General features: G+C 41.8%; 2 protein-coding genes across 6 annotated transcripts in view; one reads left to right on the forward strand and one right to left on the reverse strand.

The window, feature by feature from the left end:
• The window catches only part of LOC106584313 (solute carrier family 53 member 1), a 103,420-nt gene extending 95,915 nt beyond the window's left edge, over window positions 1–7,505 (reverse strand). Inside the window, exon 1 of one of the 2 annotated variants that reach the window (XM_082968006.1) lies at window positions 7,089–7,505. In XM_082968006.1, coding sequence (XP_082824132.1) covers window positions 7,089–7,157 — 69 coding nt within the window. In that variant the 5' untranslated portion in view covers window positions 7,158–7,505. The remainder of the gene's footprint in view (window positions 1–7,088) is intronic. The other variant, XM_014169421.3, reaches the window with a different exon arrangement.
• A 1,844-nt stretch (window positions 7,506–9,349) lies between these two features.
• The window catches only part of LOC106584314 (acyl-CoA-binding domain-containing protein 6), a 36,344-nt gene continuing 28,565 nt past the window's right edge, over window positions 9,350–17,128 (forward strand). For all 4 annotated transcript variants that reach the window (XM_014169422.3, XM_014169424.3, XM_014169423.3 and 1 more), the window contains exons 1-4: window positions 9,350–9,773; window positions 11,316–11,380; window positions 11,782–11,878; window positions 15,152–15,222. In XM_014169422.3, coding sequence (XP_014024897.1) covers window positions 9,498–9,773; window positions 11,316–11,380; window positions 11,782–11,878; window positions 15,152–15,222 — 509 coding nt within the window. In that variant the 5' untranslated portion in view covers window positions 9,350–9,497. The remainder of the gene's footprint in view (window positions 9,774–11,315; window positions 11,381–11,781; window positions 11,879–15,151; window positions 15,223–17,128) is intronic.

The raw sequence follows: 17,128 nt of genomic DNA on the forward strand, positions 1-17,128 counted from the left end.
GACATGCAGTGACACTTCAACGAGGACGCATATACTAAAAGGACATTGGAGAAGCATGTCAGACAGTGTGATGAAATAGAAAAGGCACAGACGGACTTGCTTCGCAACAGCCTGAGAACAACATATGGGATCAATAGAAGGAGCAAGTTAGTTGAGTTCCCTGCCTTTGATATCATACAACAAACTCTGCAAGACATTATGCATGTAATTCTGGAGGGCATAGCCCCATTGGAAATCAAATGTGTTTTGAATCATCTTGTTGTGTCAGGACAGATTGATTGATTCCCTTATTCCCCTCTAGATGTTAGAGATCGGCCATCCCCAATTTCTGTTTGTACATTAACGTCAAGTGATGGTAAACTAAAACAGTCATCTGGGCAAATGCTTGTCCTGCTAAGGATAATGCCATTTGTTTTGGAGACTTTGGAAGTCAGTGCATATATACAACTGATAATTGAGCTAATAGAGATTGTGCAGATGGTATTTGCACCTGTTCTTTCCATTGTGATTGTGTCTAGGTTGAAGTTACTCATTGAAAATCATTTGAAGCATTGGAAGGAGCTTTTTCCAGACCGCAATGTTACACCTAAACAGCATTATATGATACATTTGCCATCACAGATAAAGTCATTGGGTCCAATGGTTAGACATATGTATATGCGGTTCGAGTCTAAACATTGTTTCTTTAAACAATGGGCTTCCAAGCTCAATTTTAAAAAGATTTGTATTTGACTAATCAGAACCAAATATATGAAAGCTGCCAAAATGTTGACAGTTCAATGCACCCAATTCTTTCAAATGAAAGGTAGATGGGACCTGTATCAGAGGTTAAAGATCAACAATATTTACGTGGAAAATTGAGGGACTTCCTAGGGTTCAATGAAGTAAACCAAATCAACTGTATTAAATACATAACTCAGAAGTCCATGATCTTTGCCAAAGTACTGAATGGTAATATGCCAGAATTTGGACTGGTCAAAAACATATTTCTTGTTGATTCTAGGCTTTATTGTTTGGAATATTAACCACTTCAAACTATATGCTTTCATAGAAACATCATGGCTTATCAAGTTGAGGTCCCACACCTTGCACAGGCCACTGAGTTAGTGGATGCTGAAAAGCTGGTATATTTAACTCTTATTACACAATTAGCAACAAGAGCCAAACGTATGTACAAGTCAAATACCATCTTGGGGATGTAATAGAATTGTACAACAGTTCAAATGACTCATAGTGTGTTCCCAAGATATGAAAAGTGTACTGTCTTTACATGATGTTTTTATTGAACCTTTATTTAACTAGGCAAGTCAGTTAAGAACAAATTCTTATTTTCAAGGACGGCCTACCAGGGAACAGTGGGTTAACTGCCTTGTTAAGGGGCAGAACGACAGATTATTACCTTGTCAGCTCGGGGATTCGATATTGCAACCTTCCGGTTACTAATCCAACACTCTAACCACTAGGCTACCTGCTGCCCCATAATGATTGCTGTGCTGTGTGTAAGACTGACAATAAAACAGTGAATTCCATTTGGCCATTATCTGTTCTTAATGTGAAGAGATGAAAAGGATAGGATGCTTGAAATAAGACATTCGGACTTTGACAAAGCAGTTTTGTACTTGTCAGTGTTGATCAAACAGCTTTATAATTCTGGTAATTCTAGTTTCAAGCATTAAGTTACTCAGAACCAGTAATACAGTCTCAGTAACAAGTTATATTATCTTATTAAGATCATTAAGGACAAAAAAGCTCGAAACAAGTGAAATGCTCTAACATAAAAACTGCCTGGCAAGAAGAAATATCTTGTCAGATAAAAAACAAGCATATATTGCCTTGATTTAAGATATTTAATCTTACTTAGATTTCAATTTTTTCAGTGTAGCCTATACTACAAACACCTCTTTCTACAGAATGTGGGTATTTCCTTCGATCACTCTGACCTTGCAGATAATGGATACGGACAGATAATTACAAGATACGTCTTAACATGACTTTATTCTGTGAGGCCTAGACCTGAATATATCACTATTCCTCCCTACCAATCTAACTCTGGGGCAATTGCAGTAATTGTGAACACGTTTCTTGGACGTCCAAAAAATGAGGCTTGGGCCTTCAGTGGGATAGACACATACCCGCATGATCAACTTTGTGTCTTGTGCAACAGTGTACAACCAATATTGCTTTGATTCAAAGCTTAGATGTGACAAAGAATAATTTAAATAATGACGCATAATGAAGAGAAAAGTATCTTCTTGACAACCATATGTGTAGTTTATGTTCCGTTCCCCCATTCTCTGGAACCGTTTATTCGATGTTTGGATAACGTGGATATATGAGAGGAAAGGATGATGATTAATCATACAATGTGGGAGGAACCTACTTAGAAACTCTGTTTGCTCATTTTCCAACCTGAACACCAACACTGCAGTCAGATATTACTCTATGCTCATATCGAACACTTAATTTGTTCTTAACATTCTTCGCAGGAGACCACCTGTGGTTCATGTAGCAGGGCTTACCATACAGACTAATAGTTGGAAGAGACAGAGGGGACGCATTCATCAAGATGTAGGCATATTGCCATGGCAATAGCACCGATGGTAAAGGGGGCAGGGCGGCTCTTTTTAGCATGCTCCGACTGTAGCATAGTACACCAGCTTACAGAGATCAACCTGCAGGTCTCCCCACACCTAATTGGGCTGACAGTCTTCTGTTGAGATGTACAGTAGTAAAAAATAACTATATCAACTACAATACTGCAGGTGCTGGGTGGTCTGAGATCTGAAACGCTGATGATTCTCATCATCACTTTAACTGAGTGGATCTCTGAGTGCAGGACTGACCGAGACCAGATGCCTTCTCAGTAGGGGATAGAGGATGAGGTGTGGGAAGCTCGCCATGCCATCTCTGTTGTCTAAGTAAGATGCATACATTACACCAGAAGTGTGTCGTTTTGTGTTGGCCATAGGCTAGCATGATCATATTCATCATGTCATGTGCAATGATTTCTGTTCTCATTTTAACCATGCATCTTTTGTTAATGTCAGTGGCTGGAATAGTGAAAACGTTTATATGAACCAATCATTTGTATTTATGGTTCACATTATCCAGTTTATGCAGTGAGTCATCTTGCAATGTGTGCCACTGGCAGCGCTCAAAAACCTGCATATAGGCCTACCTGACAGTTGAAACACTGCACAGAGAGGCTAGAGTGGGAAATGAGCCCCACACAGTAACCACTGCATGTAATTAACATGTGTACCTGCTTATGATAATAATTTCATGTCCCTTAGGAATAGGAACGTCGCTTACACAAGCATTCTCCTGAACATATAAACCCACGCAAGTGGTTCGATTGCAGAGGTAAAAGCACAAGAGGCTTCCTTCTGTCGCCCACCCACGCTGCCTCATTACCCTCTCCACCTTGCTCATGTTACGGCTTCTGTTACTTTACCACACTCACACAGAACAGACCAGGAACCAGACCAAGGGCCAGCCTAGATGGAACCAAGAACCAAGACCATGTACCAACTGCACTAGCCAAAAGGAAAATGTCCATGAGATAAAACAAAAAGGACAAAGGACAAAGGGAGCAGTTTAATGTTGTTTGTTTTCATATTATCTAGAAGAGTGAGATTACTCTGTAATAATGCCAGCATATCACACAGGAATGAGCTCTGCTTTCCTAATGAGCAGCAGCGGACCGCAACGCTAAACAGGTGTTTAAAATGGACAGTCTCATAGGATGAGCAGACCTCATTACTTTATCACCTTGTCAATTCCTCAATTCCCATGCAAGCGTTTTAGTGATTAGAGGCATCTTTTCTCCCAAGCAGCCTACCCAGCTGTCCTGTTGTAGCCAAAGGCATTTAGAAGAATCCAGACAATGTTGCTTTGGAAAAATAAAAGAAAGAGTAAGGTCATTGATGGATGGTAATAATGCTTGAAAGACCAAACTAAAGGGTGGGGATAACAGGGAGAAGAGTTGTTGCTGATGTTTCCTCCACAAAGCCTTGTTGAAGAAATGTCTCAAGGACAGAGTGATCTCTACTCTGTTTTGGCAATAAACAGACATGTACATGTAAAACGACCATGAGCTCCAACGTGAAGTTCATAGAAGCATGTCAAATCTGGTGTCAAATGAAAGCTAAGAGTATTATTGGGAAATGAAGGCATTTATAACATTTCCAACCATTTTCTATCCTAAATACTAGGATTAAGCGAAGGCTTTGATTAGTGGTCAAACAGATGGAAAAAGGGGTCTTAAAAAACATCTACCAGGAAAAGTCTTAAAAAGGTATTAGAAATACATCAACACATAATAATGTTGAAGACCCCTGACAACTAATATCAACACTTATATTTAGTTTGGATAAATGATGTTCCTTACGTAAGTTTAAGAAACATTGCCCTGTGTCTTGAAATTCTGTTACCAAAAATCCACATTATATTTTCTAATTTCTCTCCCTCATGAATAGGGAGGATAATGAAAGTTCACAGAAGTAACAAGTAAATCTAGACCTACCAGTTAGTTAGTGTTTTTACTGATACCTATTTGATTTATGAATTATTAACTGATTCAAACTTGAAATGTTGTTACCAAATTGTTAACGAAATTTCCAGAATAATCTTTAACGGAATTAATGCAATTGAATTGGCTACAATGGGAAATCATAGTAGTCCCAGACCACAGATGGGTCACCTGCTACCGTCCTCTCTTCCAACGGAATGCTGTTATGTTCAACTCATTACCATTTTCTTTCTCTTTCTGTCGTCTGGTGGTCAAAGCAAGTGTGAAAACAGTCTGGACAACCCCTCCCTCTCTCTCTCTCTCAATCCCTCTCTCGCTCTGCTTTTCTGTCTTTTCTCTCTAGTCTCTCACCTGTCCCGACTCTTACTGAACCCTACCCATGAGCCCCCTCTCTTTCCATTTACTGTAACCAGCATCCTTACCCACTGAGCACCGACACCGGACGTCCATGGACGTTGAAAAGTAGTTAAAATTTGGTCAGTCCGTCCTGGCCTTGATTTCAACGTCCACAGACATCGTTTTTGGTTTTTGAAAACGTGGTCACATATAAAAACGTAGGGAGATTTTACCGAAATTCTGTTACCAAACTTTGCATCTACACAGTTCTTCCAGTGAATTTGTTTTTGTAAAATGTTCAGTGTAAATTGTTAAAAGTAGTCCTTGTGCATAGAGTTGTATGTGTTTTATTTGTATTTTTTAAGTCTCAGCGCAATTCCATTACCCTCGAATTGCCCATAACCTTATCCCCTTAATATTTCCAGGGGATAAAATTAAGTTATCCATCTTCTCTAAGATTCAGAGGCTCTTAACTTAATGTAAAGTGCTATATTTTTTTATCAGAATATTTCTGACCAGTTCCCATCAATCCAGCACACAAGCCTAATTAATGCAAGACCAAACAATACCTCCCTCACACTCAGAGAAAAAAGACAAGGTCCACTCATCAACCACTACTTCACAAAGCAAAGTGATTTAGTTAGTAATACTGATTATTTATCCATGGCATAGCAATTGATGGTATGCCAATCTATGCCAGAGAATCCGTCATCCATCTCAGGTCATCCATCTCAGAGCTGACTGAGGTGTAAAATGGCTGATATGGCCATGTATTGGTCCTTGTATTACATGCGTCAGGCTGCAAGTATAGACAAAGACTATTATGGTGTTTTACCTTCACCACATCCAAGTGAACGCATAGAGCTTCCTGTACCTACTTAACGAGTTAGGTAGATCAATAAAAGTATTTATAAGATGTACATAAACTTATATTTTTTATAGTATGGTATATGGCCACATAGTGAGGCATGCAAGTTGGATCCTGGAATGCAGACTCAGACTCTTCCAGAGGCTTGCATCAGCATCTTTGTCTATAATTCATAGAACAAAATGGAATGGGGCAGCCTTGTCAGAGCCTGTCCTCACTCAGGCTCTTAATGTGAACCAAGAAGATGTGGGGTGTGACCTTGAAAATGCTCATACATATCCCAACAAAGACCTTGTCCTGGATGTACCCTTTCTCTGATTTCTCCAAACCATAGATACAACCAAACATGGCCAGTTTTAGACTTTGTGATTTTGGTCCGTTCAATTAATGCTTGTCAAACAAAGCAAGGCATAATATCTCATTTACAAAAATTGCAATTAACAAAATAACTTACATAATAGCATTATTCAATCAAATATGTTGTTTCACAAGGCAAAATGTTTCAGGACAGTTACATTTTATGAATTATAATGAAAACATTGTATTGAGATTTTACCCATTCACAGAGAATATCCTATGCATAATCATGTATATATATATATATATATAGTTATATGTTTTAAAATAATATTTAAAAGAGTGACATTTCTCATTCTAAAAAATATTGGAGGTATGGTTTCCAACACTGGAAAACAATAACGGACTAAGCCACACAAATACTATCCTAATTGTTCAGCGTTCCAATGTAATGTAGGATGTAGCGCACGCGATGGCGACCTGAGCAGGTCACAGATATATGTCAACATCAACAAATATAGAGAAAGATAATAATGTATCCCGTAATAATCATCACTAACCTTGTAAATAAAATAACAATTAACAAAATGAATAAATGCTTAGGGTCTATGAATAGCAAGTATCTTATCTATGAACAAAAGGCTACTACAATTAAAGTGACAGCTTCAGGAATGGTTGCACAAAGATAACTAGGATGCATAAAATCATTACCTAAAATGACAAAACAACACTAAATTAAACACAAACAAAAAAATACTGAGACAGCACGGTTTACCAAAAGGAAAGTTACGCAACAGCCAACTATAAACTATAGACTATTCTTATCTAGTAGCCTATCCAAGCAATCTTTTGTTACACAATTCAAGAAGTAGGCTAAAAGTTAAAGTGACAGCTGTAACAAAAACACAAATCAAGATTAATAAAATGTACCAAGACTAATAGCAATACCATATTATGCTATTAATTCAGTAGGTATTCATTAAACTATGGATTCGAGGGACTTTTCTCACTTTAAATCAGAAAGCATTACTTCTAAAAACAATCGTGTGACATTACCTCATATTGAAGGTACTGTTTCCTCCATTCCGGAGTAATATGAGACGAAAGGTGCTCCGCGAATTTCATTTTGTCGGAGCAGCTATATCTTCAACCTCCGTAATTCCTTTTAGGACTGTCCCCTGTTGACTCGAGTTTTGCTATATCTGTCAACTTCCTGGCTCGCATGCGGCAGCCTGCACTAGCGCACTGTGTCTTGTCCAAAATAACGTACTCCAAATAAACTCTGTCCCATACTATTCTTAAGAGGGATGGCGGAACAGAATCCTCCCGCCCTATAACAGGTGGTTTGATTACGATATAACGGTTCCGGTGCAAATTCAATGACTTTCTCCCTTCGATCTCTGGTAAGGTCTGGGGACATAGCAGTCCGCCATCGCATTCAGCCAACAACGTGGTTGCGTCACTCCTCAGTGACAGCCGGCGCGGTGTGTATCCTATGTGAAGATGTTTTTAATGTCTGTGATCTGACGACTGTAGGCTATTCAAATATAGAAAATTATTGGTAGATTATTTGTAGAAAAGCTATCCACATGTAGGCTACAGCCCATGTTCTGCATGCATTAGAGGTGTGAGACCATCTGTTGACAGACTTTCTGGGAATATGATCCCCAACTTTTACAAGGCCACATAATCACATTCATTGGCTACTCAAATTCCATACCCTATCGTATAATGAGAGAAAAAATATGTATGCAGTACCAGTCAAAAGTTTGGACACACCTACTCATTCAAGGGGTTTTCTTTATTTTTTATATTTTCTACATTGTAGAATAATAGTGAAGACATTAAAACTATGAAATAACACATATGGAATCATGTAGTAGCCCAAAAAGTGTTAAACAAATCAACATATATTATAGATTTTAGATTCTTCAAAGTAGCCACTCTTTGCCTTGATGACAGCTTTGCACACTCTTGGAGTTCCATTCCATCATGCTGATTACACATTCGCGTTCTTCGCGTTCTTCATCGCTGAGACTTGCTTGCTAGTTGAGATTTCTGCTCTTCACTCCGTTGTCAGTTTAGCCTACATTTCACTGATCTTAGTAGCAGAAAGCATTTTTGTCTGCAGTTTTCGGTTTGGCTATTTGTTTCAAGTGTATGTGGTGGTTTTAGCTTGTATGGCGCCCTGTGCGAACCCCCCCTTCAGCGCCCGCGCCCGCCCGCCAGCTCCCGGGGGCTCCGGGTGCCGCCCCGGCAAGATGCCAATGTCGCCCACGTCGCCTGTACCTAAATCCGCTACTGATTTTTATTAGTTAATAAATACATCTCTTTGCCAAAATGTGTCATCGCTCCCATGTCTTATTCGACTTGTATTTTTGAAAGTGTAAGGATAATAATTTAGCCATAGTTGTTCTGAAATGTTTATTGCTTGCCAACATTTTACTCCCTCCTCTATGTTTAATATAACACACGTACATTCATTATTAATTTCGGTTGCCTATCCTGACATGAAGTTTGTTCTATATAAAGTATTTGACTCTGATGTGTGCCATATAAAGTATTTGACTCTAGCCACAAAATTAAGGAAATTAGAAGGGGTGGGGGGATTCTGGCAGGGGGAGATTTTCGGCCAACAGCGGTGTTTGGTGCGTGCGGTTTATTGTCGCTACCTGCAATAACAGATCAACATATTGTAAATACTACCACCTGCTGGACAACATTTGCTAATATAGCAGGCTACTGTTACATAGTTTGAAATTGCAGTTTGGTTATTTTTGATTCTGTCTTTTCTGTTTCATTTAACCAGATAATGATAATAAAGCTGCTTTTGTCAGAGCAACAAGTAGGCTAGAATCAGTTATATTGGGTAGCCTGGCGCCGTGCGTGGTCACTTTCTCGACAAAGGATGCTACAGTTTTGGGGCAGAAAAACAAATGATGGTGCGCATTATAGGCTAAACGAAAAATATATTAAATAGATTTTACAAAAATGTATCATGTGACTGACTTTCCCAACCAAGGTACTTTTTCTATATTGGCATTTCGGTAGAACATATTTAAAAACAGAGGTTAAAGAACTAAGGAACACCAACGCTTTCCGGCTTGGTACAGGCCTTTATCAGGGCTTTTTATGATACTTATATAGTATCCACATATATAGGTACACCACGGTTATTTTTGTGTCTTTAAAAAAAAAAAACAGTACTCTGTACTTGTCATAGACAGTACCTGTCTGTACCACTAGAAGCATGGATTTCTGTCCGGATTTTAGGCTAAAAATATTTGTTCCTAGTCTAAGTTCTACCCGAGGCTTTTAGTGGGGTGTACCACAGACGGACCATTCGTGCAAAGTCCAAACAAGTCCGTCTCAGCGATAACGGATTAAATCATAGCCTGTATGAACTACTGAAAGCGACAATATAAGGTTGTCACAGATTTTTTTTAACCGTCTTTATTTTCGACAATGGCTTCACGCACGCCATCGTCTTCCCCTGATTCTGCCACAGGCTCAGGTACCGATCCAGCTCGGCCTGATACAGGAGATCCTCTCGGCGGAGGATCGGACTCCGACTCAGATCTAGGATTAGGGAAATTCGACTGTGGTGCAGGTGACCCTGGTCATCGACTGGAAGGGGAGGAATTGGAACACGAATTTGAGGCAGCAGCAGACCGTCTTCGAGATCTACTTCAGACGGCCAGCAGGGAACAACTGTTGTACCTGTATGCTAGGTATAAACAGGTGACTATCAGATAGCAGCACATCCCAATGGTCCCATGTGTTATTTAGATACTTTTGTGTATATATACTGTATGTGGAGACCCCTTCAAATTAGTGGATTTGACTATTTCAGCCCCACCCGTTGCTGACATTTTATATAAAATCATCACACAGCCATGCGATCTCCATAGACAAACATTGGCCGTAGAATGGCCTTACTGAAGAGCTCAATGACTTTCAACGTGGCACCGTCATAGGATGCCACCATTCCAACAAGTCAGTTTGTAAAATGTCTGCCCTGCTAGAGCTGCCACGGTCAACTAAGTGTAAAAGTTGTTATAACAATGGCTCTGCCGCGAAGTGGTAGGCCACACATGCTCACCGAATGGGAGCGCGGAGGGCTGAAGCGCATAAAAATCGTCTGTCCTCAGTTGCAACACTCACTACCGAGTTCCAAACTTTTTCTGGAAGCAATGTCAGCACAAGAACTGTTAGTGGGGAGCTTCATGAAATAGCTGGCTGAGCAGCCGCACACAAGCCAAAGATCACCATGTGCAATGTCAAGCGTTAGCTAGAGTGGTAAAGCACGCCACCATTGGACTCTGGAGCAGTGGAAAGCATTCTCTGGAGTGATGAATCACCCTTCGGCATCTGGCAGTCCGATGGACGAATCAGGGTTTGGCGGATACCAGGAGAGCGCTACCTGCCTCAATGCATAGTGCAAACTGTAAAGTTATGTGGAGGAGGAATAGTGGTCTGCGGCTGATTTTCATGGTTCGGGCTAGGCCCCTTAGTTCCAGTAAAGGGAAATGTTAACGCTACAGCATACAATTACATTCTAGACGATTCTGTGCTTGGAGCAGTTTGGGGAAGGCTCTTTCCTGTTTCAGCATGACAATGCCCCGTGCACAAAGCGAGGTCCATACAGAAGTGGTTTGTTAAGATCGGTGTGGAAGAACTTGACTGCCCTGCACAGAGCCCTGACCTCAACCCCATCGAACACCTTCAGGATGAATTGGAACGCCAACTCCGAGCCAGGTCTTATCACCCAACATCAATGCCCGACCTCACTAATGCTCTTGTGGCTGAATGGAAGAAAGTCCCTGCAGCAATGTTCCAACATCTAGTGGAAAGCCTTCCCAGAAGAGTGGAGGCTGTTATAGCAGCAAAGGGGGGACCAACTCCATATTAATGCCAATGATTTTGGAATGAGATGTTCGATGAGCAGGTGTCCACATACCTTTGATCATGTAGTTTAACTAGCAAATGGCATAAATATTCAGTCTACATTCACGTCTGTTATGTTCTAGCTATTGGTGCCACTAAATGTTGTTCATCATGCCCTTGCATCCATAATAATATCATTGTTACGCTATTTTGTTGACTTGTGGTGGGGTGGGAGTTTTACCACAGGTATGTACGCAAATTGCAAACAGGTGTAGAATCGATGTCAATCTATTGTTTGCCATTGAATTGCTAGTGATGGTTCTGCTGAGAGCTGTCAAACAGGTGGTTAGGCTATTTATTCCATTCCTGAGTCACCTGTATTTCATATGTTCACAGGTCAAGGTTGGGAAGTGCAATACAGCAAAGCCTGGGTTTTTCGATTTTGAAGGTCAAAGAAAATGGTATGTTTGGAATTTGTTAATCATTGTGCTGATATTATGTGTGTATTCAATTCCTGGAATGGATTTGCGTGGGTGAATCAGACTATGCCCTGGAGTAAGTGGTGAGTGGTCCTGTAGCTCAGTTGGTAGAGCATGGTGTTTGCAACGCCAGGGTTGTGGGTTCGATTCCCACGGGGGGCCAGCAAAAAAAAAAATGTATGAAATGTATGCATTCACTACTGTAAGTCGCTCTGGATAAGAGCGTCTGCTAAATGACTAAAATGTAAAATGTAAATGTATCTACATGACATTTTTTTCTTGTTCCAAACTGAAACTCACCTACTGTGTGGTCCTGTCCTCTTTAATGCTTTTGTGAGGGAGAGAAACTACCTGCTGAATGTTTTTGTTATGTTTTGATACAGGACGGCATGGAAGCAGCTTGAGGACATGAGCGCAGAACAGGCCATGCAGGAGTATGTTTCGTGTGTAACTTCACTAGACCCAGACAGCAGTCAGAAGGTAAAAAGCCCTCACAAATCCAAATACTACACTACATTTGATCTCACAAATGTACATAATACAATCTCCACATGCAGGAAACTCTGCAATGTGGGAACTGAAACAAATGTCTTTCTCATGTTTGAACCATTCTAAAAAAAGATAACTAACTTTGACAGATCCACCTGCACCTAAGAATGCAGTATGGGGCATTGACCAGCAGGGGACACTGACTGACTATGCAACTTGTTAGACAAATGCTTAGTATTTCTGCCATTTATTTATTTAACCTTTATTTAACTAGACAAAAGTCAGTTAAGAACAAATTCATATTTACAATGACGGCCTACCAAAAGGCAAAAGGACTCCTACGGGGACTGGGATTAAAAATAAATTAAATTAAAAAAAATATAGGACAAAACACACATGACGACAAGAGAGACAACACTACATAAAGAGAGACCTACGACAACATAGCATGGCAGCAACACATGACAACACAGCATGGTAGCAGCACAACATGGTAGCAGAACAACATGGTAGCAGCACAACATGGTAGCAGCACAACATGGTAGCAGCACAAAACGTACAAACATTATTGGGCACAGACAACAGCACAAAGGGCAAGAAGGTAGAGACAACAATACATCATGCAAAGCAGCCACAGCTGTCAGTAAGAGTGTCCATGATTGAGTCTTTGAATGAAGAGATTGAGATAAAACTGTCCAGTTTGAGTGTTTGTTGCAGGTCGTTCGAGTCACTAGCTGCAGCGAACTGAAAAGACGAGCGACCTAGGGATGGGTGTGCTTTGGGGACCTTTAACAGAATGTGACTGGCAGAACGGGTGTTGGTTGTGGAGGATGAGGGCTGCAGTAGATATCTCAGATAGGGGGGAGTGAGGCCTAAGAGGGTTTTATAAATTAGCATCAACCAGTGGGTCTTATGACTGGTACACAGAGATGACCAGTTTACAGAGGAGTATAGAGTGCAGTGATGCGTCCTATAAGGAGCATTGGTGGCAAATCTGATGGCCGAATGGTAAAGAACATCTAGCCGCTTGAGAGCACCCTTACCTGCCGATCTATAAATTACGTCTCCGTAATCTAGCATGGGTAGGATGGTCATCTGAATCAGGTTTAGTTTGGCAGCTGGGGTGAAAGAGGAGCGATTATGATAGAGGGAACCAAGTCTAGATTTACCTTTAGCCTGCAGCTTTGATATATGCTGAGAGAAGGACAGTGTACCATCTAGCCATCTTGTATGAGATGACTACCTCAAGTTCTAAACCCTCAGAGGTAGTAATCACACCTGTGGGGAGAGGGGCATTCTTCTTACCAAACCACATGACCTTTGTTTTGGAGGTGTTCAGGACAAGGTTACAAGCAGAGAAAGCGTGTTAGAGACTACGAAATCTTTGTTGTAGAGTATTTAACATAAAATCTGGGGAGGGGCCAGCTGAGTATAAGACTGTATCTGCATATAAATGGATAAGAGAGCTTCCTACTGCCTGAGCTATGTTGGTGATGTAAATTGAGAAGAGCGTGGGACTTAGGATCGAGCCTTGGGGTACACCCTTGGTGACAGGCAGTGGCTGAGACAGCAGATGTAACATTACCTGAGACTGTTTTAGCTTTGCATGCCGTCATCTCTTTAATGTTTACAGATTACACTCAAACCAACTCCAAGAAATGATTTAGTTTTCATGCTCTTAGGACTTTTTTTTTTACATTATTGAGAGGGTTTTTGATCTAGCCTAAATAAAATGCGTTTACTGTGCTCAAATTGTTTATCTGGTGTGGTGTGTCTGCCTGCCTGCATCAGAAGGCTAGTGTTATGCAGACTTGGGCCTGTTTTCTCAGGGAGTAGGGCAATGGAATCATTCACTCACTAAGTTCTACCCCATTACAGTAACAGGCCAAGCACACTGTCACAGCTGACAAAGACACCCTGCCTGGAGTGAAACGATGGGGAGGGGGCTGCAAAGAGGCTGAATGAAACACAACATTTTTGGATACAGTACTATCAATAGACCAGTCCCTCATTGTGTCCTTTCCAGCATGGGTATGGTTTGATAAAATGGATGCAGGGAAAAATGTATGTTGTTTGTTCTATTCTGACCTCTATTCAACATTGCTGAGGAAAGTACCAACATGAGACAAACCCAAATGCACTTTTCTTCCCGAATGAAAATTCAGCACAAAGAAATGTCCCCTTCGCTAACCTCCATCCCCAAAGGAGAGATTTAGAGTGATGTTTAGCGGTGTGACATAAAAGCCTGTCACCGGTCCTGTTTGAGTTAGTGCCTTCCACCCGCCTCTCTCTCCTTTCCCTTCTGTCCCCTCCACAATATGAGTGTCAGCAGGCATCAGTGGCCTGCAGACCAGCCTGACACATCCCTTTCTCTGGCTCTGCCATCGGGGCCAATACATGCTGACATGGCCCCTAGCTTGGCACAATGCCAGGGGAAGGCAAATGCACAAATGCCCCTCTGAAAAGGATGTGATTGTATTAGTGTTAACAAAGCACAGGGAGTCTATTCTTACCAGGGTCCAGACAAACAGATTTAGGAGAGGCTGGATGGGGATAAAGGCAGCAGAAACAATAGTCAGTTCTTGACCTATTTGTATTGTTGGTTGCGCTATCTTTACATTAGAAAAGGAAATGCATTAGCGAATATTCTGAGTTTAGAAGGGAATTGCACTCCTAAAAGTGCATGTGCTGTTATTTTTTTGTTTTTTTCCCCATGACCCCCTCGGAATTTAAATCTAATTTGCTTGTTGTCTTGTGTGAGTCATTGTGAAAGAGATTATAGAACATAGGCTAGACTGAGGACCTAAAAAACGGTTGTATACATGTTTATCATTACAGCATGTATTAGCGGTTCAGAAAATGCAAAACAAAATGATTTCAGCAATTTTATTTGAACAGTTAAAATATACTCCTCAAAACAGACTTTATGCATGTCACTTTTGTACCCACGTTTTGGAGTCGCCTCTTAACAATGTGTGAGAGAATCGTGACGAGGTGAACCTATTGCTGTCTGTCAATAAGGAAACTAATTCTCTCAGTGGCTCTTGTTTTTCATTGTATGGCACAGTTGGCTTGTTTTAGGTGGGGAGAACAGTGTTCACTGGATAACTAGTTAGGGGAATACTGAACTGTCCTTAGATCACAATAGTGTGGCACACACCACTACAGACTCACTGTTATTACAAGAGGTGAGGGGAGCGTTATGGAACCAGAATTATGCTTTTGAATGAATGTCAGGATATAATGTTTTGCTTCTTGTTCCAGGAGAGAAGAGAGCGTAGGACAGGATTTGGAGGCCCAACAGTCAGTTCCCTCTACCAAGAAGAAATGATCAGGTACGTCACAGTTTCTGTCTGTCCTATATCAGAGACAAACTTTCTCTGCACTGAGCTCTGAGTGTCAGAAGTTCTTCTGCAGATTGTAAACCAGGGTTTCCCGAACTCGGTCCTCGGGTTTTTGCCCTAGCACTACACGGTTGATTCAAATAAACTAATTAGCAAGCTTTGATCATTTGAATCAGCTGTGTAGTGTGAGGGCAAAAACCAAAACGTGCACCCCTTGAGGTCCCGAGGACCGAGTTTGTGAAACGCTGCTGAAAACTGTTTTGGGAACATGAGACAGTCCTGATTTTATGTTAATTATATTCACTCTCCTTATGGGAACCCTCAGAAGCTTGATCAAGCGTACACACCACCTCGTTTCTGGGAAAAAAGGCTCTTTTGGAAATTAAAATGACAGCTGAATCAGGCAGGTTTTCCCCTAAATTATCCTCATTAGTATGCATGCGCTGAGGAGAGGTGGCCTGAAAATGCCCGCCTTTAATTACTTTTTCGATAACGTGTTGAAATGAGAGAGCGTTGGGTATAGAACGCTGCCACGTGGCACGGGCTCCCCTGGCGACGACCCTCTTGGTGATAGCCAATGGGGATGCCCCGTGGGGACAGAAAGTCATTAACATTCCCCTTCGGCGAGGTCTACCTCGGGCGTGTCCCGCTCCAAACTGTTACACTCACTGGTTCGCTGAATATCCAATTTTCCCCTCTCAGTACAGGAAGCCCCACTCCATATTACATAGTCTGCCTCTTCAAGCAAGGGCTTGTTACTGAGTTAATTGCATCCTCTTTGCTCATTTTCTGCTCCGGTTCGGGTAGCTATGTGTGGAATGTGTATTGACAAATGCAGGATTGATTGGCTATACCCCTCAGATGTCTGCTGTTTGTGATGGAATAGATTTGTGTGAGCTACACTTTTGTAAAAGGCTCTGATGAACATCAGACTTATGGTTAGCTGACGTTCTAGACCACTTGGCTGGAAAGTCACAGCAAGTGTGAGTTCTCTCATTGCCACTCATAGCTCTTTGTTGTTGTTGTTGTTGTTGTTGTTGTGTGTGTGTGTGTGTGTGTGTGTGTGTGTGTGTGTGTGTGTGTGTGTGTGTGTGTGTGTGTGTGTGTGTGTGTGTGTGTGTGTGTGTGTGTGTGTGTGTGTGTGTGTGTGTGTGTGTGTGTGACCTCCCTATAAGAATGTGTGTGATTGATGGTGGAGCTGTTGAAGTCATCAGTAGCCGCCTGGCTATGTTGGGAGATGAGTGTTCTCCTGAAGGGCTGGCATGCAGGCTGATGGATGAGGGGGATATCTGTCAGTATGCTGGACTGGGTTGCGGAGCAGAACTGTGTGTTTTATGAGGCTGGTGTGTGTGTGTCGGTGAACTGGGCTAGGTATTAGGGTGATGTGGGTTTTACTCTTGCAGGGTGGTGTTCTGGATGCAGGGTGGTGTTCTGGATGCAGGGTGGTGTTCTGGATGCAGGGTGGTGTTCTGGATGCAGGGTGGTGTTCTGTATGCAGGGTGGTGTTCTGTATGCAGGGTGGTGTTCTGTATGCAGGATGGTGTTATGGATGCAGGGTGGTGTTCTGGATGCAGGGTGGTGTTCATGGGTCATGACACCAAATCCACATTTTACAGTGACTGATTAGTTACACAGTAGTTACAACATGCAAATGATATCACAGTTGCACATACACTGCCATACACTTAGGCCACTCACACACATCAGGGTCTCTCTCTCTCTCTCCTACTCCCTCCCTCCCCCCCTCGCTGGTAGTCAGTTGTGGTTAACCAGGCGGTGGGGATGACAGAGTAGCCTGTGACCTTCCCAGCATGCCGTGCGGCGGGTCATTTATCAGGGCGCCATTAATCGCGTGCGTGCTGTCAGGCGGCCGGCCGCCGTGAGGCCAAACCCTCGC

This window comes from Salmo salar, chromosome 23, assembly GCF_965601325.2.
Source record: "Salmo salar chromosome 23, fSalSal1, whole genome shotgun sequence".
Classification (NCBI taxonomy): domain Eukaryota; kingdom Metazoa; phylum Chordata; class Actinopteri; order Salmoniformes; family Salmonidae; genus Salmo; species Salmo salar.